General features: G+C 47.5%; 1 protein-coding gene across 1 annotated transcript in view; it reads left to right on the top strand.

Annotated features, from left to right (window-relative positions):
* The first annotated feature begins 644 nt into the window (after nt 1-644).
* Nucleotides 645-27,595, top strand: part of ABLIM3 (actin binding LIM protein family member 3) — a 110,071-nt gene continuing 83,120 nt past the window's right edge. The window contains exons 1-2 of the mRNA XM_037508983.2: nt 645-783; nt 1,151-1,250. Of these exons, the coding sequence (XP_037364880.1) occupies nt 1,238-1,250 (13 nt within the window). The 5' untranslated portion in view covers nt 645-783; nt 1,151-1,237. The remainder of the gene's footprint in view (nt 784-1,150; nt 1,251-27,595) is intronic.

Genomic DNA, 27,595 nt, shown 5'->3' with positions numbered 1-27,595 from the left:
GGGTTTGTCTCCAGGTGGGGTTCCTAGAGCGCCTCCTCTGAGTGCTGTCCAATATTCCATGCAGAAAAGACCTGGGGCATTCTGTCAAAAGGGTGTATTGATACCTACTGTGTGCCTGGCACTGTTATAGGTATTGGGGGGCCCTCAGTGAATCTCCCTGAAACACCCATACTTTATGAAGCTAACAGTCTGGTGGGGAAGAGAAAATAAACAACTGTCACAAATGAATCCAGGATAATGGGCGTACAGAGAGAGGTAGGGATAAGACAGCAGTCTGCAGGAGCCCCTCAAGTCTCTCCCACTTGGTCCACCCTCCCCCGTCTACACTTCGGGAAGGCCCAATAGGGGCAGCCTGGCCAGCTCAAAACTGGACACAGCAAGCTGCTTAGAAGCAGGGCTGGCAGTGAAAACCCCCGGGGACGGGTTTATCTCCCCATCACTGGCTAGCCCTTCGTCCCCACAACCGAGGGACGGGAAACCAGCGCTGAAGCGCTCCCCTGTTGGCCCCAGGACAGACGGTCCCCTCCAGCCTGGCCCACACCCGGCCCGAGCCGCGCGGCCGGGCGGGGCGGGGCCTGGACCGGCGCCTGCGCGTCCAGCAGGTGGCAGCAGCGAGCGGCCGCGCCCCCCGCGCTGCGCCCCGCGAGCCCGCATCATGGATGTCGAGCTCTCCCATTTCGCGTTGCTCGCCTGGGCATTCGAGACCCCAGCCGAGGGCCAGGATTCATGAACCGGTCGCCGGGGCCCGGGCAGGGGCCTCTGGCTCCCAGCGCTGGCCGAGAGGTGGGTCCCGGGGCGGGCGGAGGCCGGGCGGGGAAGCGCTGCCCAGCGGAGCCCGGCGCCTCGCGCGCTGCCCCCGCCCTGCCTCCCCGGGGTCCACACCCCCTTTGGGCTGGCGAGGCGCCGGGCTGGCATAGCCGGGGTGCGCGCCAGCAGGCGCAGCTGGTCCGACTTCTGCCCGGGCTGCGGGTCGGAGGGGCCGCCGGACTTGGAGCCGGTGTGCTCCGCGCCGCCTGCCCGCTCTCACCTGCGCGGGGTAGTCCCCTGGCCGTCAAGGCCGGGGCTCCAGCCCAGACTGGAGAGGACAGCGAAGGGAGAGGGAGCACCCGAGAATCCACAGTTGGGACTGCACTGCCTTTTCACCCCCCAGGTGATGAGTGAGGTCAGAAGATCAGAAGATTTCAAAAGCCACGGGGGCCTCCGTATTGAATGAAAGACCCAGTGCAAAGGCATCGCCATGAACACGAGCAGTAAGTGGGTCCTCCTTCCTTTGCCATGGGAACCGGGTGGGGGCGGAGGTGCAGGAGCCTGCGCCTGGGCTGCCAGGAAGGAGGAAGGAAGCCTGGCACCTGGGTGGACACCTGGCCCCCGGGCCTCTTTTTGGTGCTTTCTGCCTCCCAAGCAGAGGCTTATGGGTCGGGCTTTTCGTAATAATTTTGCTAATGTTCCATCGGCAGCACCACTTGCCTCTCCCGGGAAGGCTGCCGGTCTCCTTCTGGCAATGCCTGGGAAGGCCTAGAAGCAGTTGTGTGGCCATTGTCTGCGGTGGGGGCTCTAAGGAGACATCCCTGCACACAGCTGGGAAGCCAGGAAGGGCTGGGTTGGTCCAGGCGCTGGAGGATCAGGGAGACTATCTCCGTGGGACTGGTGGGTAGGTGGGTGTGGGCAGGCAGTGGGATGGGAAGGAGCAGTTTGATAGCCAAATCATCAGGGAGCCACCTTTGGGTCAGGAGAGGGTGAAAGCTCCTGCCTCCGGCACCTGCAGGCCGACAGGCCCTGGCCCTGGTTTCTCCACCCACCTATGGCTGCTGGCCACCCTGAGAAGTAGAAAAGAGGGGCAAGCCCTTTGGCTAAAGTCTCTATCTTGCCAGAGGCAACTGCTGCTTTGCAGAGCCAAGAACAGACATTTTGCTGCTGGGCTGAGCCCCAGCTGCTGAGAACTGCAGTCAGAAATCAAGGAGGTCCGGTCCCTTGCTCTAGAATGTGGTCCCTTTGACCAGGGCTCAGGCTGAGTTACGTGGTCTGGGCTCCAGTCCCCTCTCTTACTCCCTGGGCAGCTGAGCTTGTCTGGCTCCTTCCAACAGAAGATAGGGTTCTTGAAGGGATGATCCTTACGCCCCCCCCGCCCCCCCTCCCATCAGTGACTTTGCCATCAGCATCTTAGCTGGATCCCAGATTGCTCATGTGTAAGATGTGAAGGGTTGAATTAGAAACCCTCCCAATTAAGAATCTACAAGTTTCTCTTAAAAAAGAAGCTAGAGCTGAGCAGCAGGGCCAGGAAAATCATTGCCTTGAGGCTCTGCCCACACAAACCCCACTGTGTCTTCACTCTCCGTCCATTTCAAGGCTGTTGGAGTGGAGGAGAGAAGGGAAGCAAAAGCCACGGAGATGGAAATGAAATATATTTATTTACTATGTATTTGTGTGACTCATCTCCGTCTTCCTCTGTGTATTGCAGAGCTGTATGAAGCTAGTGCATGTGGCTGGACTCCCCCTACCTTTTCCAGCCAAAGAATTTTGCTTCTTGCCTTTCACAGTCTGGAGTGGGGCTTTGGCTTCACACCAGGTGCAGGAAAATAGCAAAATCCTACAGCCCTGTCACCTAGTGGGCCACATGTTTGCATCTGAATGCTTTCAGACAAGGGAAGATATGACCTGCCTGTCACTTCTCACTATCTCAAGGGGGAGAATGTATTTATGGGAGTCCTTTCTCACTAAATGACAGAAGAGAAAATGGCTCATCTGTTTTTCGAGGAACTCAGAAATAGGTTAGCAGGCAGCTGCCCCTGACCCTTACTCTCTCTGGAATCCTAAAATGCTGTAGTCCAGTTAACAACACTGAGTAATCCTGAAAGAAGGAAGCAGAGATTTTACTTTTCTAAAAAACAAATAGTGACCTATCAAGTGGAATACTGCATAGGAGGACTAACAAAAATGCCATTCCAGCCTCCTGCGCTTTTTCTAAGGAGGGAGGGTGTGTTTATTTTTCAGGAGTAGTGGAAAATAAGCAGAATGAATGACGTAGACAGCCTTTGGGGGGCCCTGTGGTGCCCTTAAGAGGGAGCGCTTGCTAAAGGGCTGCCTGGGGGCATGCTTGGAGGTATTCAGGTTCAGGGCTGGGCTCCATCAGCTCCAAGGCTCCTCCTGACCTGGAGAGTCTGCAGATGGAGAGAGGAGTCAGAGCTCATACAGTGAAGGAGTCACGGCCACGGGTCCTGGAGACAGGACATTGGCAGGAGGTCTTACCTTAATCTGCATGTGTGAAGTGGAATCTAAGAGAAACCCGACCTGGAAGATGGGTGTTAGGACTCCAGTTTTGTAGGTGAAACCTGTCGCTAGGGTCCCCTGACTCCTTCAAGCCGTGCAGTTGACAATGAGGCGGTGACAGATACTTGGACGCTACCATTTTTGACAGCGCGTACCATTCCCTGCTAAGGTTCATAGGTCACCACTGAAGCGGGGCAAAGCAAGAGCTGATGATTAAGTCGCCAGTCACTTCATCCGGAGAATGGGATCGCAAGGCTGTGGTCTTGGGGCAGCGAGGAAGAGCTGTTGGGGTCGGGGGCTGGAGTCAGGTGGTGCCAGTTGCTCTTGTTTCCCTGGTTGCCGGGTGGTCTTTGGCTCAGTGATCTCACCTGCGTGATGGGAATGTTGGGGCCACCTCCACGTGCAGTGGGGGGAAAGGTGACCGTGTCGTGGCAAACACGGAACGTGGTACATGGGGCCAGGCTGGCACGGGTGGTCCACCGAGGCGGTCCGGTCGTCATGGTCATGCGACTCTTGTCATTGTTGACTTTACAACCTCAGCATCAGGTCACCTTCCGCATAAATTGAGAATACCAGAAGTGTGATTTCAAGGACTAAATGAGGTTATGAAAAATTGTATTGCAAACATATGTAAATTGTTATTAATAAGAAACAGGCATCTCAGCTGGCAGAGCAGGGCAGTGCTCAGCCATCGACTCCTGGAGTGTGTTCTGGCTTCATCAGGATCCTTTCTGAGACCTAGCTGGGCTTGAGTACACTGCAAGGCAGGAACTTGAAAAAAGGTGATTTTGGAGACAAAGGAGCAGGGTGGTGGGGCAGACATGGACAGAAGGCAACAGCAGACCTTGGGGCCAGAGGAGGGGGAGTAGTGCTCCTAGGAGACTCCATAGATACGAGCAGGACCCTAGGGTTCGGCAACCCAGGACTAATACTGTACCCTGGAGAACACTCCCATGGGGGAAGGGCACCAGCACCAGCTCCCCCCCCCCCACCATCCATTACCCAGGCTCCACCTCACCCCGTGGAGTTGCAGGAGCCCTCCCAGTCCTCCAGACAAGTCCCCCGATGGACACTTGGCCCTGGTTCTTCATCAGACACTCATCCATGTGATCGCAGGCCACTCCTGGATCCACAGAGCAATGAAGGGGCTGGCCCTACACCACTCTCACGTGGTCCCCAGAGCCATGGGGTACAATGTGCCTCTTCTCAGGCAACAAGAAATCTTTGGCCATTCCTGCCAATATTTCCCATTCCCATGTTGGCTCCAGGAGTTCCCAGACCCTTGGGTCTAACGTCGGGAAACCGAGTTGAACCCAGACAGCCAAGGCCCCGAGGGCCAGCATGATTGGGTGCATCTGGAAGGCCATGCTCCCAGAGCTCCTGAAAGGTCCGGCTCTCCCAGATGCAAACTCTGGCCTGGCACTTCTCTGAGGGTGTGGAGTGCCTTGTAGGCCTCGTTCAGTTACCAGGAGCCAAACTCCCTCGTTTCCGAGGTCTCCTCCTGGCCTCCAGCCCCTCCTGGATCTGCTCATAGGTCAGTGGCTAACAAATTACTGCTGGGAGTCTAGACTTTGGAGAGTCTACTCTTTTTTTTTTTTTTTTTTTTAAGATTTATTTATTTATGCATACAAGTACTGGGGTATAGGCCAGAGGTGTGGGAGTGAGAGGATTCACCAGAGACAGAGTGGGGAGCAGAACAGGCAGACTGACTAAAATACACTGCTGAGGGGAGCAGCGGGCGAAACAGGAGAGGTCTGCCGTGCCATGTGGGTCACCTCCCTGGCCGGGATAGCTTCACAGTGCTGTGCTGAACCCCTTGCGCCACCAGGGAGACCCAACTTTGGAGAGTTTAGAGTTTGCTGTTTTGGACTAAGTTTTGTTGAAGAGAGCACTGAGGGGTCACGTAACCCCCACAAAAGCAGCCACCATACTGAGTAGTGAGAGCCTGTGCTGAGGGGGTGGCTTCCAAGTTCAGATTCCAGACCTCTTATGTGCTCTTCCTGTGACCTTGGACAGGATAGATCACTTCTGAGCCTGAATTTTATCGTGTCCAGAATGTGAGCAGTGATGCCCATGTGCACGTTTGTTGTGAGGATTAAGTGAAAAAACAGGAGAAACTCCTGAGGGTGGTCTCAGGGAATGGAGTTGAATTTGAAGTTGACTTGACCTTTGTGGAGAGCCAAGATCTGGAAGGAAGGTATGTAGAGAGCCAACCCTCAGATTAAAAACTAGCCTGTTTTTCTAGTACTGTAGCCACACCGGGTTCTGTACACAGGAAAGCCATCACTTTCCAGAGGTCTTCAGGAAGTTCCTTATCTGAATATTGTATATGCCATGGGGAAAAGAAAAGAACAAAATGGAAATTAGGATCCTAGGTGGGAGGCGGTTCCCCTAGTTCAGAAAAAGCCTGAGGATTTGGGTAGTGGTCAGAATAGAAATAAGAGGAAATGAAGTTTGTGTGGCCTAATTCTTGTTGGGTTTTAAGGGGAAGGAGAAGGGCAGTCTGTAAGTCCAGGTGTTGGCAAGGAACAGATTTTGAGGGCAGTTTGAGGGGGGTTAAGAAGGAGTCTTCACAAGTGGGTTACTAGGGCGAGAGAAACAAGAGACCAGGAGAGTCCAGTCCTGGGAGAGCAGTGGCAAAGGCCAGTTACCACACTAACCATAACTGCCCGTAGGCCTGAGGGGCAAAATAAAGGAACCAGAGACCACCGAGGGATGTAGGGTGAAGAGCAGCCAACCTATGGCAACACCCCAAGGAAGGAACCAGGAAATAAATATCCTGTCCTGCCCCCCACCTCCGCCAAACCCCTCCCACCCCCACTCTCCTGCGGCCGGGAGCCAGCGGGCTAAGAAGGCAGTTGATGGCCCAGAATGGTTGGCGCCCAGTACATGCAGGCAGAGACAGGAGCAGGGTGTTTGGAGTCAAAGACACAGTTCAGGAGCAGATGACTGCCTCTGGTAATGTCATTGCCCTTGTCAGGAACTCTCAGAATTCCATGAGAAAAACATCCATGCCAAGCACAAGAACAGCAACATCCCCTCTAGAGAAAGTCTAAATTTGCAAAACAGATAAAATAGAAATGACTGTATAATTATAAAGACAGAGATATTTTTAAACAGTGCTTCCCAATGAGTGAAGCAGGTGTTGACAAAGGATTACTTGAGGCCAAGGGGGGCTAGAGGAATAATGTAAGAAACGATTTTAAAACCATCCAAAATGAATAACACAGCTCTGAAAATCACAATGTGATTTCAAGAGTCCTTGTATTGCATAAAGGAAGTGATAGCAATGCTGAGCGCCAACTTTCCTATCTGGCAGAAGCTTTAACTTGCTGAGATAACATCTGCTATGGGGTAGGGTCAGCAGCTGGCTGATACTCACCATTGTGAAATGCCATTTTAAAAGTATGCAAAACAGGTGTGTGAGCACCTTTTTAGTTCTGGGGTATCCTGATAGGTTAACTGTCCTGCATATCTTACAGGCACCAACTGGAATGAGATAGTTGAGGTCAGATTCCACCGCTGCCCTTCACTTACTGTGTGTCCTTGGGCAAATCATTTACCTTCTCTAAACCTTTTGTTCCTCATCGTAATTCCAGGGAGTATAATTACAGTGCCCCTCTCATAGAGTTGTTATAAAGAATCAATAAGTTAATGCTTGTAAATTGCTTTAAAAAGTGCCTGATACATGACAACTATTTATAAAATGAATAAAGATTAATGTGTATGAGTTTGCTAGGGCTGTCATAACGAATACCCTAAACTGGGGTGGCTCAAACAACAGAAATATATTGCCGCACGGTACTAAAAGCAAAAACTCCAAAATCAAGGTATCAGCAGGCGTGTTCTTTCTGAGGGCCGTGAGGAAGGTTCTGTCCCAGGCCTCCCTGCTTGGCTGACTTTTCCCTTCAGCCCTTCACGCCTGCTTCCCTCTGTGTGTGCCTCTGTGTCCAGATTTGTCCTTTTATAAGGACACCAGTCATACTGGGTCAGAACCCACCCTAATGACCTCATCTGAACTTGATTTCCTCTATAGAGACCATGTCTTCATGTAAAGTCACATTCTGGAATACCGGGGTTAGGACTTCAGCATATGAACTACCCGTAACAGTGTTTAAGTCAATAACTCTTCAAGGAAAGGACTTCCTGTGGATTTGGAGTACTCAAGGAAGCTCCACAGTTGCACCCACACTGTTAAACTGTCACAGAGCTGTCTGCCCGCTCTTGATGTTTAAATCCTATTTTCCCCACCCCTGGCCACAGCGGTGGAGACTCCCTGAGAACTGAAGGGATGTGTTGGCACATGGAGGCTCCCAGCAGGGAGAAGGCAGGGACTGAGCACTCCACAGTGAGTCTGTCTGCAGAGCTCACTCCTTGGCCCAGCCCCAGGCAAGTCCTTAGGCTCCACTGCAACATTTCAGTTGTGTAAAAGAACTCAGTCTTCCAGTGCAGGCTTCCGATCCTCCTCATTCCTGGGAAATGTTCACTATGACGGCTAAGGGTTGGATTGTTTGTTTGTTCACTCAATAAACAGACCATCAATTCTGTACCAGGAATAACACTGGCTACAGTCATGTAATAAGATGGCCTTGTCTTGGGGAATCACCAGGCCCAAAAACGTGATGAAACATGTTTATTTGCCCATCACCAAGTTTTCAATGAGTTCGAATTATTTGCCAACTTTGGGAAATTTGGAAATCAAAATTGGAATTTCTAGCTTCTCTTTTTAAAACCTGGAAGATCTTGCAACCTGCCCCTATTTTCCTATGTGACAGTAGTCAGTGGGGTTGCCTATTTCTACTGGGGCATGTGCAGGCCTCCAGGGAGGCACAGTGGCTGCCATCTCTTTAAATCGCACGCGGCCGGCTTAATGTCACCTTGCCCTGGAGACACTGGAATTTTTGAATCCAGTCTAGTGGATGATCCATCTCATAACAAGCAGGGAGAAGCACCCCTCTACACAGAGATGGGGAAATCACAGCTCACCTATTTACTACCAGGGGAGAAAGCCCTGCTGGGCTTGGCAGTTGATTAACATGACTGTCCATTGCAGTGCTGCAGTCTGCCTCGTTCCCCTGGCTGGTCCACTCCCAGGGGGTGATATCATATCCTGTTGGACACATTTAGGCAAACAGTGTCCTGCCCCAGCTCCTAGAGGTCAGTTTTGTTTCCAGGGGAACCTAGCTGTGGGCCAGACTGAAGGAAAGCCATGTTGGAGAACTGATCCCTGCCCACGGTGCCTTCTCCAGCCCAATAGAAGGTGCCATGGGCAGCTCAACAGTTTCAGGGACTGTCCTGACACAAGGTGTGCTGGTCCAGCGGGGGACTTCTGGTAGCCTGAGTATGGCCAGGGAACATCCGCCCAGCCCAGGATGACTGCTGGAAGGCCATACCTTCACCCCGAATGACTGCCCACTACCTCCCGTCCCCTGACTTCATGCCATTCTCCTGCTCGAGAAAGGAAAGTGAGAACATGGATGAGCCAACAAAACGTCTTCAGTTGAGGACAATTTTTCGTTCTTTGTTCTAGAGGAAATCAAGGTAGAAGAAATCAAATGATCCACTCAACATGACCTAGGGCCTGGTGCCTAGGCAGTGCTCAAAAACTGTTGTGGAATCCATTCATTAATGGAAAACCTGTTCTCTTTTTATGTTTTTTATACTAAAGAGCTTCCAACTAAACTCTCCCTTACCATCTGCTAAGATGCCCACCTGGATATTCTCCAGGCACTTCAGATTCATCCAAGAATTTAATAAATTTCTTCTCTTTGAAAGAAAAAACTGCTTCAGCTCTGCTGGCCCCGCTGAGTGCTAGCACCTCTAGGTACCCACTCACCTCAGTGGTGAGACAGGGGTCCTTCTTCGATTCCCTTCCCTTCCCTCTCGTGTTCAGCCTGTGTCCACATCTGGCCGTCCCTACCACCCATTCATGACTTGAAACTTGACCTCTTTCTCTCCCCACCTGCCATCACTTGCCAAGGTCTCCGGTGCCCAGCCAGGCAGCCATTGCAGTGACAGGTTGGGGGCGGGGGTTGCTGTCATATTCAGTGGGAGGCAGAGGAGCCACATGAACAGCGGCTGGTGCAGTGCCAGGCGGCATGCAGAGAAAGTGGGTAGCATCATTGTGCAGAGGCTTGAGTTCAAGATGCCTGCCCAGGAAAAAGCAGCCAGAATTGGGGTGAATGTGAAACGTGCTAGGGAAAGTGCATTGAAGGAGCAGAGTCAGCCCCACACGTGGGTTTTGTGTTTGTCTGAGTAGGGGTGATCCCTTGCAGTCTCACAGGATGCTCCCTGGCTGTGCCTTGTAATTCAGAAGTCTGTATGGGGGGCACCGGCCAGACCAGGGCGTCCAGATCGGCTCCACCACGCTGCTGTCCTTATGCTCGTGGTGCCGCTGTTCCTGCTGGTTTCCCTGCCCCACCCCCTCTCCTAGCAGAAATTCACTCTACTCACTGTATCATTTCCAACGCTTCTGCTTAATTTTGTGCAAAGCACAGGTCTTTCTCCATGGGCTGTTATCTCTTGCCCTCACCGGCACCAGCAGGGCCAATTGAAACGACTGCCTTGCAGTAGTGTAATGACACAGTTGAGCTATTTTAAGCACCTGAAGTACACTCCACTGAGTGCCAATCTCCCAGCCGTGAGCTGCTCACGGTGCAGGGCCAGGGCAGCCTGTGTCTGGTCCTGCTTTTCAAAATCAAGAGAAGCAGCACAGAGAGCGGACCCCGCCTTTCCAGGGATGATCTAGGGCAACCGTAAAATCAGATATTCTCACAGTCAGCATGAGTTGTTCTGGAAGAAGAATTGCCTGTGACGGCAGGATTATATGGCACAGGAACCTCAAGTGACCGTAAATCCTTCTGTGAAAGGGTAGAGACAGAACCTGGGCCCCGATGCGGGGAGAAGGGGCTGGGAGGCAGCGCCTCAGGAGCAAAGAGAAGCCCACCCCACCACGGTCCTTAGCCTCAGACCCATTTTTTCCTCCTCCTCCTAATCAGGAGACATCCCTTCCAGCTCCAGCCTATCTTGGTGAAAATGTTGCCATGTATTATTTATTTAGTCCTCACTAGAACCCCTCATGGACCCTCCCTGCTTGTCTCTAGAAGGTGCTCAAGTCCTGTTGTCCCTCACCATCGTTCCCAAACTACCCCACATGTGATTATTTCATCCATTAGCACCTTTACTTCGTTTCTGTCTCTTAGCCCCTCTGATGCGGCCACATGGCGGCTCTGTGATAGATCCCTCTGCTCTATTTATGTCGAGTCCTCCCAGGGGTGGACACGAGTGTCTGTGACTGTCGTTAAGGGAAACCACTCTAGTTGTAGAGAGAGGAGAAGAAAATGCAGGCCAGTTTCATTGGAAATCCTGGAGAGACTTTGTGGAGAAGGTGACCTTAAACCTTGACCTTGAGAGGTGAACAGACCTCTGTTAGGAGAGCAGAAGGGGCACTCCAGATTGCTTCATCCAGTCATTCTTGCAGCAAGCATCTCACAACCCCTGTTTCAGGACTCCTGAATCCTGGGAGGTAGAAGGTGGAATAAATAGACACAGAGCACTTCAGGAAATGTCCGGAAGTCCTGTTGTCTGTAGCACATGAATCGATGGACAGTGAGGAAATGAGGCTGGGGAGTTGGTGATCACGATCATCAGGTTTTGAGAATTAAATGCCAGGCTCTAGAGTATGTGATACGGTCCGTGGCCAATGAGGAGCCGTAAGAGGTTTGGAGCTGGGCAGTGACCTGACAGAGCTGTGCATTATTTAAGACCATCTCCCCGGCAACATGGACTTGCTGGACGGGAGAGCCAGATGCGGTGAGAGGTGGGTGATGCGCACAGGTGAGGTGTCAGTACATGGGTGGGGGGGGCAAAGGGTGCAGGATAAGATGGTGGTGGCGCTGCACCCCACAGTGCGTCCCTGTCTCTATGACTGCTCTCCTGCCTGCAGGCAGACCTGTTATCTGATCCTGATTTCTGGGACTCTGCGAACTGATACTCTGAAAACTAGGTTACTGACCAAATCGAGCTGCCTAGATAGAGCATTTGATAAGCCCTTGAGTTGGGGAGTCACACTGCTGGGCTTCAAATTCCATCTCAGCCACTTGCTCGCTGGGCAGTGTTCTGTGACTTGCTTTACCCCCAGAGCTTCGGTTACCTCTCAGTGCTGTAATATTAGGGGAGCAGTGAGGCTCTACACAGAGTGAGGGAATGGATATTCGATGCGGGTACAGTGCCTGGTGCATGGGAAACACTCAATAATGATTAATAGTGATAAAGTCAAGAAATGTATTTGAAGGTGTTAGGAAACCCCTTTAAATTAACCAACATATCGTATGGTCAGGATACTCCTGGATCGTGCCGTGGGGAAAGGAGATCAGAGGTATGTATTGATAACCCAAGACTGGCCCCAGCTGACATTTGGGGAGTAATTTCTTAGTTCAAACCACAGTCTGAGCACTGTCCGTGAACAGTTTGATCCTAGACATGAGGGGGGTGAATTAGGACAATCCTAATTAAATAGAGAGCATGTTATGTTAGACAGAGGACTAGCCAGCTTTTTCTGTAAAGGGCCAGGTAGTAAAGGTTTTGGTCTTTGCAGGCCTTATGGTCTCTGAAACAAAAAAACAGTGCAGACTAAGTGTAAACAAACGGGTGAGGCTGTGAGCCAAATAAAATCTGTTTACAAAAACAAAGGTGATTTGACTCACGGGTGGAACATAATGACCCCTACATTAGGCAGCCTCCAAGGTCTCTTGCAACTTTGGAATTCCAGTCCACACTAATGACATAGGCATGTCCAGCCCTTCTTCTTTCTTTCATTTCTACCTACAAGGGGAGTTTCCTTTAAATGTGATAGCAAAGGTACCCTGGAAAGACACTCTAGATGGGTGTCTCTGTTCTTTGTGTTACTTTTACCCCATCTTCACTCACAGTCATACATGCTGGCATTAATATGACTCTTCTCAAGTGGCCACTAAATGCCAGGCTACCTACGATCTGTCCAGTAGACAGCCCTGGGGCTGCAGCAGAGATCCTCAGCAGAGATTTCCCACTTGAGAAAAGACACAGTGTGGTATGCATGCCAGTGCTTTAATGGCCAGAACAAAGTCTCTCCCACCCCACCCCCGCCACTTTGCTCCCCGTTCTCATTTCCTTTCCCTATCCAGGGGAAACCCACGTTCCCTGGTAATAAAACACTGAAGCCAGATGATCTGTCCAGCATGTTTTATTGTGTCGCCTTCTGATTCTTTGAAAAGAGCTTCCCCAGCCCCCACCCAAGGCTGCCATTTTTGGTTCTCTGCCCCTGCCACAGGGCATGGCGCTGAACTAGACTAGCCGTTCAGAGTATGCCATCTAGTTAACCACAGGATGTGTTCATCATGGACGTTAGACCCAAGGTGGGTCAACCAGAGGGACCCTGGAATTAGTGAGGGAGAAACTGGGAAGAAGTATTCACTGCATTGAGGTTGCTGAGGTGATGAGGGTCCGGGGATACCAGTGGCCACTCTTTCCCAATATCTGGCCAGGAACTATCTAAAAAATAGAGAAAGTCATAACTAACAATATAGTAAGTCTCCTGAATCCAGCCAGACCTGAAGCCAGGGCTCCCGACCCCCAACCCTGCCAGTTGCGAGAATCAGTTAATTCCCTTTTTGCTTAAGCTAGTTTCAGTTGGGTTTCTATAAATTACAATGGGAAAGGACCCTAACAAATGTGTTTTTTAACCATTCCTTCCATTCAGCCATTGCCACCTATAATTACCCCATTTATCCAAATCCTAGCCATCTTTAAGCTGTAATACTCTTCCATTCCTGCTACCTCTCCTGAAATGATTTATTGCCTTTTATTGCCTGATCTACTCCTGAAGTGATTTTATTGCCTTTTCTGAAGTCCTGGCCCTGATTTTAAAACATTATTATGATTGCAGGTCATTTACTGTGAGTCAACTGAGTTTATTCATGTGTATTTCCTATCATTTCCCTTGGAGTATAAACTCCTTGAGGACAGGAGACTTGCATCAGCAAGGTAGAGTGCTTTTGTTCCCCAGCTGCAGCCACTGAGGAGGCAGACAATTATTGCTTACAAATCCATGTGTACACCAAGCCTCCAATGTATAAATCCTGTCAAATGCATGCTTGAGAAAATTCTATGTGGCCCAAAGCTACCATAGCTATTATTTGAATGTAACACTAACATAACAAGGCTAATAGGTATTTTTTGACATTAAAAATGAGTCCTCGAAAGATCTGAATATGGTTACATGGTGGTATACATATGTAAGGAAACATGACCCTACCCTTGACAATCCTGCCTATCAATACACAAAAATTAATTTGAGATACCTCATAGAGCTGGATAACTAAAAGCTAAAACTAACAGCTTCTAGAAGAAAATATGGGAGAATATTTTATGACTTTGAGGCAGGCAGTGATTTCTTCAAATGTTAAAAGCTGCAAAAATGGGCATGAAGTTCTCTCAGACGGCTCACAAAATAACATACAATTGCTCAATCAGCACACAAAAAGGTGCTCAACACCACTTATCAATAGGGAAACGCAAATTCTGTTTTTCCTCTTTTTATTGGATAAACTTGATATATAACATACTTTTAAGGTATACAGTGTGTTACTTTGAGATCTTGGTATTGTAATATGGCTGCCATTGTAATGATATTTACCACATCTCATACTCACAGTACAATATTATTGTGTCTATTCAGAATGCTTTACGTTAGGTCTCTAAGGCTTACTTAGTACTCATAAAAGTAATACACTTAAATACCATCATTCTTATCCTCCCACATTTAGCCCCTGGTAACCACCATTTTGCTCTCTGTTGGTTTTTCCAATAGGTTTGACTTTTGTTAGATTCCAAATATAAGTGATATTATAATCTTATATAAGGGCTGGTCTTTCTCTGTCTGGCTTATTTCACTTAGCATGATGTTCTCCCATTCATGATACTGCAAATGGCAAGATGTTCTCCTTTCTCATGGCTGAATAATATTCCATTGTGTACATGTAGCATGCATCTTTTTTATCCTCTCATCTATTGCTGGCTGTTTGGGCTGTTTCCGTATTTGGCAATTGTGAATATTGTTGCGCTAAACATGGGAATGCATATGTCTCATCGAACTCCTGTTTTCATTTCCTTTGGATTTATCCCCAGAAGTGGAATTGCTGGATTGTATGTTAGATCTTTTTAAAAATTGTTTAGCAACTTCCATATTGCTTCCTGTAGTGGCTGGAGGGAAATGTAGATTATAACTGGCTCTTTACACCACCAAAATGGCTCAAATTCCTTATACATTGTTGGTAGGAATATAAAATGGGACAACAACTTCAGAAACCATGAGTTTAGTAAAAATTCATTATATACCTACTTATGACCCAGCAACTCTACTCCTAGATATTTACCCATGAGAGATGAAAACATATATCTGCAAAAAGATTTGTATAAGAATGTTTCTGACAGTTTAATTTATAATTTCTCAAGGCTGAAAATGAATGTTCATGTACAGACAAATGGATAAGCAAATTGTGTTACATTACACAATGGAACACTACTCAGCAAAAAATGAACTATTGATATATGCTGGGACATGACTAAATCTCAAAAATATGCTGAGTAAAGGAAACCAGACTTAAAAGAGCACCTAAGTATGATTCAATTTAATAATGTTCAAGAACAGGCAAAACTAATCTGTGTGGATGGAAATGGTAATAGTTTGCCTCTGGTATGGAGGACGAGTGATTGATTATAAAAGATTGCAGCAGATTATCTGGAGGAATGAAATGTGCTCATTCTTGATTGAGATGTTTGCTTGGGTTTTCTTGTAAATTAGACCATATATGTGATCATATGCAATAGACATATACCAGATATACACACATATGTATACACACACCCCCCACATAAATTAGACCATATATGTGATCATATGCAATAGACATATACCAGATATACACACATATGTATACACACACACACCCCACATATATATTTAAAGATTCCTAAGCCTAGAAACAGAACTGACACCAATCTCAGTTCTCTTATCAACTGTGAGCCACTGGTATCCTTACCAGTTCAATAGTACTGTCCTATTAACCTTGCTTGCCCCACAGGGCCATTTCAACTGTAACAACACCTGGAAAAGTACTTGGTAAACTTCTAAGCACTGTATACTTCAAGAGCCTATTCTCCAACTTATTTTGTATAGGGCTCTCCCTGGTCCTGATGTGCCAGCTACACTGGCCCCCTGAACTCACCAAATGTTTTTCAGCCCCAGGGCCTTTGCACATGCTATTTTCTTCATATGCATTGTTCTTGCCCTGGATCTTCCGTGGCCGGTTTCCTCTCCTCCTTGCAGCCTCAGCTGAAATGTTTTACCTTCAAGTTACCTGTCCCCACCCTTTATTCATCTCCTTCATTCTACTAGTTATACTTTTTATTTGTTCATTTACTTACTGTATAACTTTCCCATGGAATTGCAAACTCACAAAGGAAAGGAAACTTGCTTGTTTTATTCATAAGTGTATCCCCAGTCCTAAGCACATAGAAATTACCCAGTTAATATTGTTGAATAAAAACTGTGCCAATGAACTTGAGTGTTAGTCCACAGACTGTGTAATCTGTTTGGGGACTTTCTGCCTGGAGCCAGCTCTTCCTTGGGGCTTGGTGGATGCCTTACAAGTGACACCAGGGCAATGCTGGTAGTTTTTTGTGCCAGGGGCTCAGGGAGACCTAAGGACTTCCGATCCTTAGGAAGGCCAGGACAGTTTATACCTGTGGTTATGGTTTATGGCTCCTCTGTTGGGCTGTAACCTGCAGTTCCTGCATCTATCTCCAGGTTGAAAAGAATCTGAAGCACAAATAGGCTGACTGTTCAAGGTCAGGAGAGGCCACCCCCTCCCAGCACTGTGGAATGAATGAAAGCTTGTGTCCACGTCCATCTTCTTTTTGGTACTTTTCAGACCGCTGGCCTATCAGAGGGCCTCTTAGTCCTAATTCCCTCCCTCTAACAATCAAGCCACCTTCTTTTTTGGGTTTCTGGACCTAAATGGCATCGCCCTCACTAAGGCTATGGCTGTCATTGGAGCTGGCCCCAGGTTGAGAAGCTGTCCCTGACCCAGGCGTCTCCATGGGTCTCTCTGAAACCTTGTTTTCAACAGGAATGTGTTTGCTGACCTGGATTATTTTGCTTCAGGACATCAGTGGTATGGGGAAATGCTAGTAGCAAAGTCCACTTGAGGGTATGAACTCAGAGAAGACTCTAGTGAACATCTAGGGGCTTTGAAATCGGGGAGAAGCCTGCTTTTCTCCCCACCTTCTTCCTCCATAGCCAACACTCTGCTTCCTCTCTGCCTTGCTGTCTCCCTTGGAAATCCACATTCTTTTCGACAGATAATGTCAATAAGCCCTTTATGTGAGTGGGATTTGGGACTTCTCTGTTTCTCATCTGAGAATCTGCCCTGTGCCAATGTGGGCCTCTGGCACACATGTTAATTATTGTACCAGGGCTTCTGGAGTGGGCCGGGCACAGAATGCCTCTTTGGCTAGAAGAGAGGTATTGTGGTAGGATTTTTTTTTTTTTTTGAGGGCTTACTCTAGCTTAGTGAGGCTGAAAATGCTTGTATGCATCATTAATATTTTCCTTTCTTGTCAGAGCACCATATTTCACTGAGGTTTAGGGATCAAAGATTAATATATCTCTTGGGATTTCTTAAACTTATACTGGCAGTAAGCATTGTTTGCCACCATTAGTGCCAGGAAACAAAAACTTTATTTTAGGATGTAGAACGGTGGGAAAGGATCAGGAGTGTGCAAACATAGGGGCACGTGAGTAGATATAGAGAATCAGCTAGCTGGGTGAGGAGCAGGGTCATGTGGGGAGGAAAGACCCCCGACCTCAGTGTGTTCATCTATAAAGTAACAGAGATCGCCTGACTCACTCATGCGTTGGGTGATGGCATTTGAGACAATGAACGAGGAAGCCTTTGAGTTAGTCTCTGTTTTGCTAGTTACTAAGTAGATGCCTCTTCCCTGAGCTGTTTTTTGAGGGGCAGTCCAGCAAACAATTGAGGGGAGGGAGAGTTATTATCATTACTCTTGGTTGCTGGCGATGTTTCTTTTACTCATTAAAATTTCATACAGTTCTACATGGGAATTAAGCACAAGGCAAATCCCACTTTACTTGGATTCTGGGTAATGAGGCAAGGCACATGCGTGTGGGTCTGTGTCCTTATGTACCGTGGCTGTCATTGCACGCGTTTCGTCCCATTGTTAGGCGGTGCCTCCACACGCTTTGAAGTATCTCGTTCAGAGAGCATGGTCTCTGTAATCAAATGATGATGAAAGGAGGTGCAGGACAGGGACCCTAGGATGGTGGCTTTGCTCTTCTCTCTATGCCTGGAAGGGCAGTGAACAGTGCAGACCCAAAAAGAAGAACCTGGGCCTCCCCAGTGGCGCAGCGGTTGGGCGCCGGGTTGCGAAGCTGCCCGCAGCCTCTGCAGCGCTGGTTCGATCCCCGGCTGCTCCCCGGCCACCGGAGGAGGGTCCCACATGGCGCGCAGACCTCTCCTGCCGCCCGCTGCTCCCCTCAGCAGTGTACTTCGGTCCTTCTGCCTGCTCTGCTCCCCGCTCTGGCTCTGGTGAATTCTCTCACCCTCCCGTGCTTCTGACTGTACCCAGTGCTTGGATAATAAATAAATAAATCTAAAAAAAAAAAAAGAATATTATATTAAAAAAAAAAGAAGAAGAAGAACCTTTTTTGTCAGGGCCATCAGAGCCAGTGACATGCTTTGGCCCACAGGCCTGAAATCACCCCTTCAGTTCTTCTTCCTTCCTCCATATGAATAGTGCCATTCCAGGGAGCCACGGGGTCAAACTTGAGAAGAGCCCCTTGCAGACATGTCCGTGGGACCCCTTCTTACAGTGCCCCTGGCTCAGAGTCTGACACTATTCAGTTTCTCCTTAGTTGCTGCTGCTGACTCACCTGACGGAGGCCCAGAGCCACCAGCAATCAGGACTCTCCCCACTTCAGAACATGTTTTCCATCTGGACAGGAAACACCTCTGGCCTGTCTTCTTGAGTGGGCACCTCCCAGGGTTGAGGATGAGTTGGATGTGTTTGAGGGGTGAGAAAGCAAACAAGCCAGTGTGGTCAACCTCTGCTGCTGGGGGGCGGAGGTCTGAGGAGAGATGGGGAGGCTCGCAGGGGCCGGCCCGTGCAGGGCCTCAGAGACCACAGCAAAGAGTCTGCCTTTATCCTGAGAGCAAGGAAGGCTGTTATATGGTGTTCAATGCCTCTGGAGGTGGCACAAGTTGGGAGGCTGGGGAAGCACCGTCTGATTTGCAGCTGGGTGGAGAATGAGTGGGGAAAGGAGCCAGTTGGAATACTCGGTCCCACCAGACAGGAGAATGACACGACCGAGACCAGGGTGATGAGCAGGACACCTTCTACTCCAGGAACATTGCCTGGGCTTGATTCCATGGAAGCTTCTATACCCTTTATACTATTTAAAACAATGACTTGGAGTCTAGATTCATTTGCAAGAGCTTCCATAACAAATACCATACATGAGTAGCTTAAACAACAGAACCTTATTTTATGAATGTTGTAGAGGCTGGAAATCTGAGCCCTGGGTGTCAGCTGGGTTTGTTTCACGTGAGGCCCCTCTCCGTGGCTTGTAGACGGCTCTGTCCTCACGAGGCCATCCCTCGGTGTGTGTGTCCTCATCTCTTTTAAAGACACGGGTCATATTGGATTTGAGCCCCCTGATGGCCTGTGTTAGCTTAATTACCTCTGAAGACCCTAGCCCCAAATACAGTTGCATTCTGAGTTCGGGAGGTTAGGACCACAACATAGCGATTTGTGGAAGGAGGGACAGGACATAATTCAGCCCATAACAGAATCTCCCTCCCCGGATTTTTCTCTTCCTCTAACTTCAAGACTATACCAATATGCCCCTCTTTGGCAGTGTCTTTACAGCCTATGTTGCTGCTTTGGGGGATGGTGATCTTTCCCCACATGAGCCCTTCTCACTTGGCTAAATAACAGGTTGGTCTTTTTGGTTCCCGGCATACTTTTGTCTTGAATTCCCTATAAACATAGACATTTCTGTTTTTGTCATGCCCTCCTCACTCTCCCCGCCAGACCCAGTGACCGCACTGTGTACAGAAATAGTTGATAACCACTGGATAGATTTCATTTGGGTTTTGGTCTTCCACCAGAAAGGTGAACTTGACCATGTTGTATGTCTGTTACAGCGTGGTTCAGCCACACACATTTCCTGTACTGGTTACTTCTTGGGAACAAGTCTATTGCATTTGCCGTCCTTGTGGGCTCAACAAATACCTGTTGTAGGAAACAGTGTCAAGTTCATCCTGACCAAAAGCTCCTCTTCTTATCCCCTGAGTGTGTCCAGATGTTTGTTGAGTGCCCACAAGAATATTCCAGAGCATAGAGCCATAACTTGCATCCCTCCTTGAGCAATTTACAACCTCCTGGGGAGATTAAGCAAGTACAAAGTGCCAACAGTGTAGAGACTGTGCTCTAGCGAGTGGCTCTCAAAGTGGGGTTCCCAGCCCAGCATCCTTAGCATTCCCTGGAACTTGATAGAAATGCAAATTCTCAGTTCCCACCCAACCTCCTGAGTCAGAAATTCTGGGGGTGGGGCCCAGCATCTGTGTTTTGACAAGACTTCTAGGGATTCTGATACATACTCAACTTTGAGAGCCTCTGCTTAGTCATGAGAAGTACACGCCAAGCAGTTTTAGAAAGAGAGCTCCTATTTGGACGGGAGTGAGGGGCAAATCTGGAAATATTTCTAGAAGTTTGTTGCATGTGAGATAGACCCCAAGAAGTGGGATGCGTTTTGATATTTATATGTCAATGACTGTGTTTAGTACAGTTGCCATCTGCATGTTTATGTATTTCTTTTACGAAAGTAATTAACAGCCTGGACTCTCACTCAAAAGATCTGCTAGCTGTCCCTTCCTTGCATTTTAACTGGCTCGCTACAAATTGAGGCTTCCACCAACATATGCTCAGTTGTAGAACTGGTAATTATAGTTGGAGACAACTTGTCAGAGGATACTTTCTATTCCAAACATAGCTCAAATCGGAGGTGGAGATTGTACATCTCTGTCCTTAAGACAGAATCAAACAAAACATTCTTGAGCCTCATGGAGGGAAGGCTCTTCAAAATCCTTTCACCTAATAACACAGCCAACTAGCCTCAGAGCTGGCCTTGAAAGAGGGTGGTATCAGAACATCCAGCACAGGTAACACTTCTGCCAGCCCCTGGATGATTCTATAACAGGGGTGGACAAACTAAGGCCCAGAGGCCATGTGTCCCACCCCCTATCTTTGTAAGTATAAAGTTGTATTGGAACGCAGCCATGCCTGTTCATTTACATATTGCCTGGATTTGTTTTTCCAGTACAAAATGCAAAATTTTAATTCCCTCCTAACATTTTTTATTATTAAGAACTTAGATTGGAAGTGAACAAACTCCAGTTCAAACTAGTTCAAGTTAATTAAATGGAATCTATTCTCTGACCTTTGAGGTCAAGAAAAAGTCTGGATCCAGCAACTGCCTTCTCAAACTCCAAATAGGCTGCCTCTCTGTGTACCTGCCCTTGGCATAGCTGTCGAACCACACACTGAGCTTTCTCCTGCTCACTATCTCTTCAGCCTTCCCTGCCTTTTTCATTTCCTTCCCTCCAGTCCGCTCTGCCAAGCTGAGGTGGTTTGTCTGGTGCAGGGGATCCTACAGCCACAGGGCCTGGCCACACAGAGTCGGCATCAGAAGTCCAGGGTTCAGCACTGACTGTGCTGTTAAATGCAAAAACACAAGCTAAGATGTCAAACACAATGAAAATCAAAAAGTCCTCAATAAATATAGGGGATTGCTTTTATTCTTTTAGAATCAAAGTGTTTTTAAGCTGGCAAACGTGCTGATGGTTTATCTTACCCTGGAGGCCTGGGTAACAAAATCATCTGTAGCTGTGATTTGTGTGACCCACATGGTACCCTTTATAATTTTTTGAATAATTGAGACAGGCTACACCAACTGGGAGACTTTACTTTAAAATCCGGATTTCTGGTTTTCATTGAGTCCGTGTCCCCACAAGGCAGGAATCACTTAAAACCGAGTAGGGGTACTACGTGTGCAGAGTCCCCCACTCCCTTGTCTTACCCCAGTCCACCCATTCATTTGCAAGACATCCCTACTCCTGTAAGCACTGAGTTTCTGCTCTTTAATTTATTTATTTTTGTAAAGATTTATTTTATTTATTTATGCATACAAGAGCTGAAGTGTAGGCCAGCAGTGTGTGGGGATGAGAGGATTCACCAGAGACAGAGTGGGAGCAGAACAGGAGAATTGACTGAAAAACACTGCTGAGGGAGCAGCGGGTGAGACAGGAGAGGTCTGCTGCGCCATGTGGGTCATCTCCCTGGCCAGAGATCGAACTCATGCTGCAGTGGCTGCCGATAGCTTCACAGTGCTGTGCTTACCAGGGAGGCTCTGTGCTCCCTAATTTAATATGATCGTTCACCTCTTTCCCAAAGATCTGCTTCTGCTCTGTGCAGCCTAGTGATCATGTACTACCTAGAAAGGCAACCCGTTTCCTCTCAGCAGCTCTGGCTCTTGGGAATGTTTTTGCTGCCTAGTCTGTCCTCTTCATGGGCAACTGGGCAAATCATGGGTGCCCCAAAATGGGTAGTGACTTGCCCTAATCCCTCAGTATGTTGGGAGATAAGAAGTCAGATGTCTCCCGTGTGACCCACTAAGGTAATAGTCTCTTTGTCCCCTCCTAATCAGGGTATATTTACTCTTTCCCATCCTTCTTACCCACTCACTAACCCCAGTCCAATTTAGGATTAGGGATGCCTTTTAAAAGAAGACATTCAGGTCAGGTGTACTTTTGACTGAAATATTTGCCTTTATAAATATTCTAAGCAACAGGAGTTGGCAAACTTTTTCTGGAAAGGGCCAGATAGTGAATATCTTAGGCTTTGCAAATCATGTGGAGCTCTTCTAGAACTACTCAAGTCTGCTATGTTAGCACAAAAAAACAGTCATAGGCAATACATTAATGAATGGACATGTGCTGTTCCAATGAAACTTTATTTACAAAGACAGGCAGTGGACCAGAATTGGCTCTGGAGCTGGTGGTTGCCCATTCTTGCCATAGAGCCATGCTGTGGGCCAGCAGAAGTGTGTGCCTATCCTGGGTGTCCACCTGTCTTGCAAGGCTCAGCTCAGATGTGACGTTTCAAGTGGCTTGTCCTGATGCCACTGCAGAGTTATCTCTCTAGAAAGGCATCAGGATTCCTGTAGCACAACAGTTTTCAAAGATGTTTCAGAGTTTCTGCAACCCTTTGTGCAGTCCATAAAGTTGACGCTGTCTCTGTAACAATCCTAAGAGTTATTGCCGTTTTTATTCTTTCTCGAGGGTACAGTCATCACTCTCACAGCTAGTGGAATGTATTTTTATGTCCTTTCTTCAATTCCCAGATATGATTTCTAATATGATAAATATCTCTAGCTGTAACTCACCTAAACAAAAGCTCTTTGAGGTCCTCAATAAATTTTGAGTGTGCAGAGAAGTCCAAAAACCAAAGCCTTCCTCACCTGCTGCCATTGTGCTTTTCTTACACTACAAAACACTTCTCATTCTATAATATGGACTCTTCTGATGGGCCCACAAGACTGTAATTTGCTTGTGGAGTGGAGCTGTGCTAATCATCGTGTTTCATGATTGCACATGAATTTACACAAAGTAGGATAATTTATTTTAAAAATGTTTACTGTAAACCTGCTAGGGCCAGATCTTGACCTAGTCATTAGGACTAAAGAAGTTAGCTCAGTTGAGCCCATTCCCACCTCATTAAGCTTGGAGTCTAACGGAGGAAACAGAATGAATAAGGAATCACAAGTCATACATGAGCACAGGCTGAAAATGCAAACGAGGCTGACCCCCAGGACAGTGACTGCCAGCAATAGTAGGGTTTGTACTATTACAAAGTTGGCAAAAGACCTTTGGCCAGAGGTCTGTGGGATGTAGGGGACCCATCTAAAGCAGGCTTCTTCACCTTGGCACTACTGACATCTTGAACCAGATAATGCTTTGATGGAGGTGGAGAAGCTATTTTGTGCTTTGTGAGATGGTTAGCAGCACCCATGGCCTGTGTCCACAAAATGCCATTATCACACCCATAGACACACACACACAAACACACACACTCCTCAGTTGTGACAACCAAAAATGACTCTAGGCATTGTCAAATGACTCCTGTTTGGTGAAGATCAGGTGGGGAGGTTGGGAAATTGCCCCTGGTTGAGAACCTCTGATCCAGAAAGGAGGCATCCAGAGAAGACTCCTTTGTAGTCCAGGAAAGAGATGCTCTTGGCTGGGACAGGACTGGTGGAGCTGGAAAGACTGCCCTGGAGAGTTTTGTAAGGGATTGTCTACCTGGCTTAGTCATGGGTAGACCCTGACAGTGGGTATGAGAGGGCCAGTGATGACTGTGAGGGTCTTCATGTAGGAGGACCTGCTCTGTACGAATGACAAGCCAAAAGCTGACCTGAGCCGTCCAGGTCCATGCCTCAGAATACTCTCGAGAAAGAGCAGGCACCTTTGCTCATCTTGCCCACCCAGCTGCCCCTGTTGTTCATCTCTGCTTGAAGGCGGATGACTCTAATAATGGAGCACACACAGCTCTTCCTAAAAGACATGAAAACCTTAGAAAAGAAAAACCATCTGCAAGACCCTGTGAAGTAAATGTGTGTTTAATCTAGCTGTGTTAGGACATTATTTCCTTGCCAGTTGACTCTTTAGAACATTTGTGGGGGTTGGCAAACACATCGAGAAAATATACTTTGTAAATAATACTCAGGCAAATATTGGCGCATTCTCTGCAACAGCACTTTTGAGACACATTAGTGTCAAATGGCAGAATCCCCGAAATTCTCATCTCAGTCCCACAGGACGTGTGAGTCTTCTAGCCACTAACCCAAGGCTTTACAACCTTCAGTCAACAGAAGACTCTGCAGAAGAATATGCTTAAAATTTAAATTCTGACTCAGTGGGTCTGGGGTGGGACCCAGGAATCTGAATTTTGACAATCCCATGACCCCCACCCTGTGATTCTGAAGCAGATGGTTAGTTGATCACTGAAAAACATTCATGAGGTAAAAAGTGCTGTGGAGAAGTTTGCTTCCCTTCCCCCACTACTCCTGCTCTCCAACCACTTCTGCCCTCCCCCGCCCCCGCCGCCTCCTTCTGGCTGACTTGTTCTTCCCAAGTGGCTGACTTAGTTCACCCCAGACAGCGCAGTGCTCCCGTGATGTGGTGCCCTCGGGTCCACTGTGTGCTGAGCCCCAACTAACAGGAACTCAGACCCAGTAGCCACAGCTATTTGACACAACCGTGCAGTGCCAGGTCTGGTTAATTCAGCCCTAGATTCCTTTTGTCTTGGGTGGAACCCTTTACTGCTCAACCACAGTTGGGCTGCGGTTCCAACTCCCAAGTGGACATAAACCTCCAGAGGCTGCAAAGAGCCAGGAAAACCTTCCCAGGACCCCCACCCTCACCCCTGTGCAGTGTGTCTCATTGGTTAGGAATATATCCCGAGCATTTGCTTGAGTCCCTCAGTTGGCAAAGGAATGAGATTACTAGAGTCAGTTGTTACCAGGCACGTCATGATCTCCCCTGACAGCCCTGGCTTCCCAGATAAGGATTTACATAAACAGATCCCCCCAGGAGAGAAGGTTGGGTTAGCAGAGAGAGGGAGGAATGGCTGCTGGGGAGGTGACGGTGATGTCTCCTCTTCCTCCCCCTTAACACAGTCCCAATATGACCCCTGCCATATGAGAGTCACACGAGGGCAGGGACATCCCACCCTGTCCATCACTGTCCTCGGGCAGGGACTGTGGATCACATTAGATACATGAGGTCCAGCACAAAGAGGTTCTGAAATGATTGTTTCATTTAAATTGATAACAGACCATGATTTAGATGGAAAACTGACTAAGGCAGAAAGTAGTTGACTGCAAGTGACAAAACTCTAGCTTATATGTCTTTTAAAAGGGAATGGTTTGTCTCATTGGGAGGTTCTGTAGTGCAGTGGCTTTGGGAATCTATGTAGGCTCTCCCCATCTCTAGTACACTGTCAAGGTCGGGGGTTAAGATGGCCCCTGACTCCCCAGACTGCCTTCTCCTGGCTTAGCAGCTTGATGCTTCTCCGGCAGTGCCTGTTGAAGACCTCCAGAGGGGACTAGGTCACGTGCCTGCCAATCACATGGAAAGGGGCTTGGGGGTGTCCAGTGGGTCAGGGCTGGCTGATTTCCCTGTCCTGTGTTGGAGCTGGGCAGCCCACCCAAAGCCTGTGGAAGGGGTTCCCCATGGGAAAGAAAGCTTCTACTGCCAGAAGAAGCAGAGAGCAGATGCTGAACAGGCAAAACAACAGATGCCCACCTCATTTAGGGATGAAGAAAAGGCTGTTCGCAGGACATTATACATGGGCCAAACTATAACTGAGAACTACTTGCTGATCCACACAGAGAGTAAATATTTCCCCTCCTCCCACGACTGTGCAGATTCTATTTGAAACTCAGAATGATGCTGGGTTTCCTAAAAATATAAAAGCAGTTTTTGTCCATTGACTTTTAGGGGATGGAGCTTTGCTTTTAAAAAATCTTTTATCTGAAAAGAAAAAGTATTCTTTATCTTTCCTGCTATTATCTTTTTGTCTTTTTCTTCACTCTTTTTTTCTTGGTCCTTCATCATGCGTTCATTTCTTCATCCCACAGATCACGTACCAACCTACTAAAAACAGAAAAATTTCGTCTTCCTGTAGTGCTTTCTCCTGTTCTTCATTTTCTACGCTTCTCTCCTGTAGAAATAATTCATAAAAATGCTAGCCCCTCTGTGGGCCTCCCCTGGTGGCGCAGCGGTTGAGCACTGGGCTGTGAAGCTGCGCGCAGCCTCTGCAGCGCCGGTTCGATCCCCGGCCACCGGCAAGGGTCCCAAATGGCGCGCAGACCTCTCCTGCCGCCCATTGCTCCCCTCAGCAGTGTATTTCGTCAGTCTGCCTATTCTATTCCCTGCTCTGGCTCTGGTGAATTCTCTTGTCCTCCCGTGCTTCTGACTGTACCCAGTGCTTGTATAAATAAATAAATAAATCTTAAAAAGAAAAAAAAAAAGAAGGCTGATTTAAAAAAAAAAAAATACTAGCCCCTTTGGATCTCTTGAATTCCTTCGCCAAATTCTGTCATAGAGTATAAAGCATTCAGGGGTATATTTTCATCATTTATTAATATGTCAAATTTTAATTGAGTGCTTGCTAGTACTGGGCCCTGGGTGTAGCATTAACAATAACAATTTGAAAATTCTCCCCTTTTCCATCCTGGGATTTCTTTTGTATAAGAGACCTGTTTTATGTTTACATCTCCAAGATATTTTGTTTCATTTTATTATTACTGCAATTTTAACATTGTATTTTAATTTAACAGAATTATAGCCAAAATGTTATTTCAAAATGTAAACACTGAAAAAATGAGAGGGATATTTTACCTCCTTCTTACGCTTATAGCACACTTCAATTTGGACACAAATTTAATTAGAAATATTTGATCTGTATTTAGATTTCAAAAAATTTATAATTGAAAAAGTAGGTTCAATTGAAAAAGTAGGTTCCTATACCCAGTTGTTCCAAAAGTATTTAATAATTTTCCAATAATTGAGCTGAGTGTTAGTTTTTTAATTTAAATGTAAATTAATTAAAATTAAATGACATAGAAAACCCAATTTCTCAAACATAATAGCCACATTTGGCGACTAACATGGTCAATTGTGTAGTTTCATTTTAAATGTACTACTAGTATTATTATTATTTTCAATATTATAGAAAGACTTGGTTTAGCATTTATAATACACTAAACTGCGCTAGGTGTTTTATGTATATTGCTCTGCTCCTTTCAGAAATTCTGAAAGACAACTGCTGTTACACCCATTTTACAGATGGGAAAAATGAGGGATAGTGACAGCACCTATTTAATTTCATACAGCCCCTGAGAGAGACTGGCTTTTAATGCAGATCTGACAAGTCCCTGACCTGTTCCCTCTCTGACTCATAAAACCTGTTCTGTAATGCCCTGTAGAGCAGAGAATGAGCTTCTGCTTTTCTATGAAGGTTAAAATGCAGTTCCATCACCATGTGGGGTGTAGGATGAGGACTTTTAGTTATGAATCCCATGGTGAGGATAAATTTGTAAGTGCCCGCTTATCATGCTAATTCCGTGTGTGGACACCAGCGGACT

This window comes from Talpa occidentalis, unplaced genomic scaffold (genome assembly GCF_014898055.3).
Source record: "Talpa occidentalis isolate TD23 unplaced genomic scaffold, MPIMG_talOcc4v2.1 talOcc4.13, whole genome shotgun sequence".
NCBI classification, from domain to species: Eukaryota; Metazoa; Chordata; class Mammalia; order Eulipotyphla; family Talpidae; genus Talpa; species Talpa occidentalis.
This window is presented reverse-complemented; position numbering and strand designations above follow the sequence as displayed.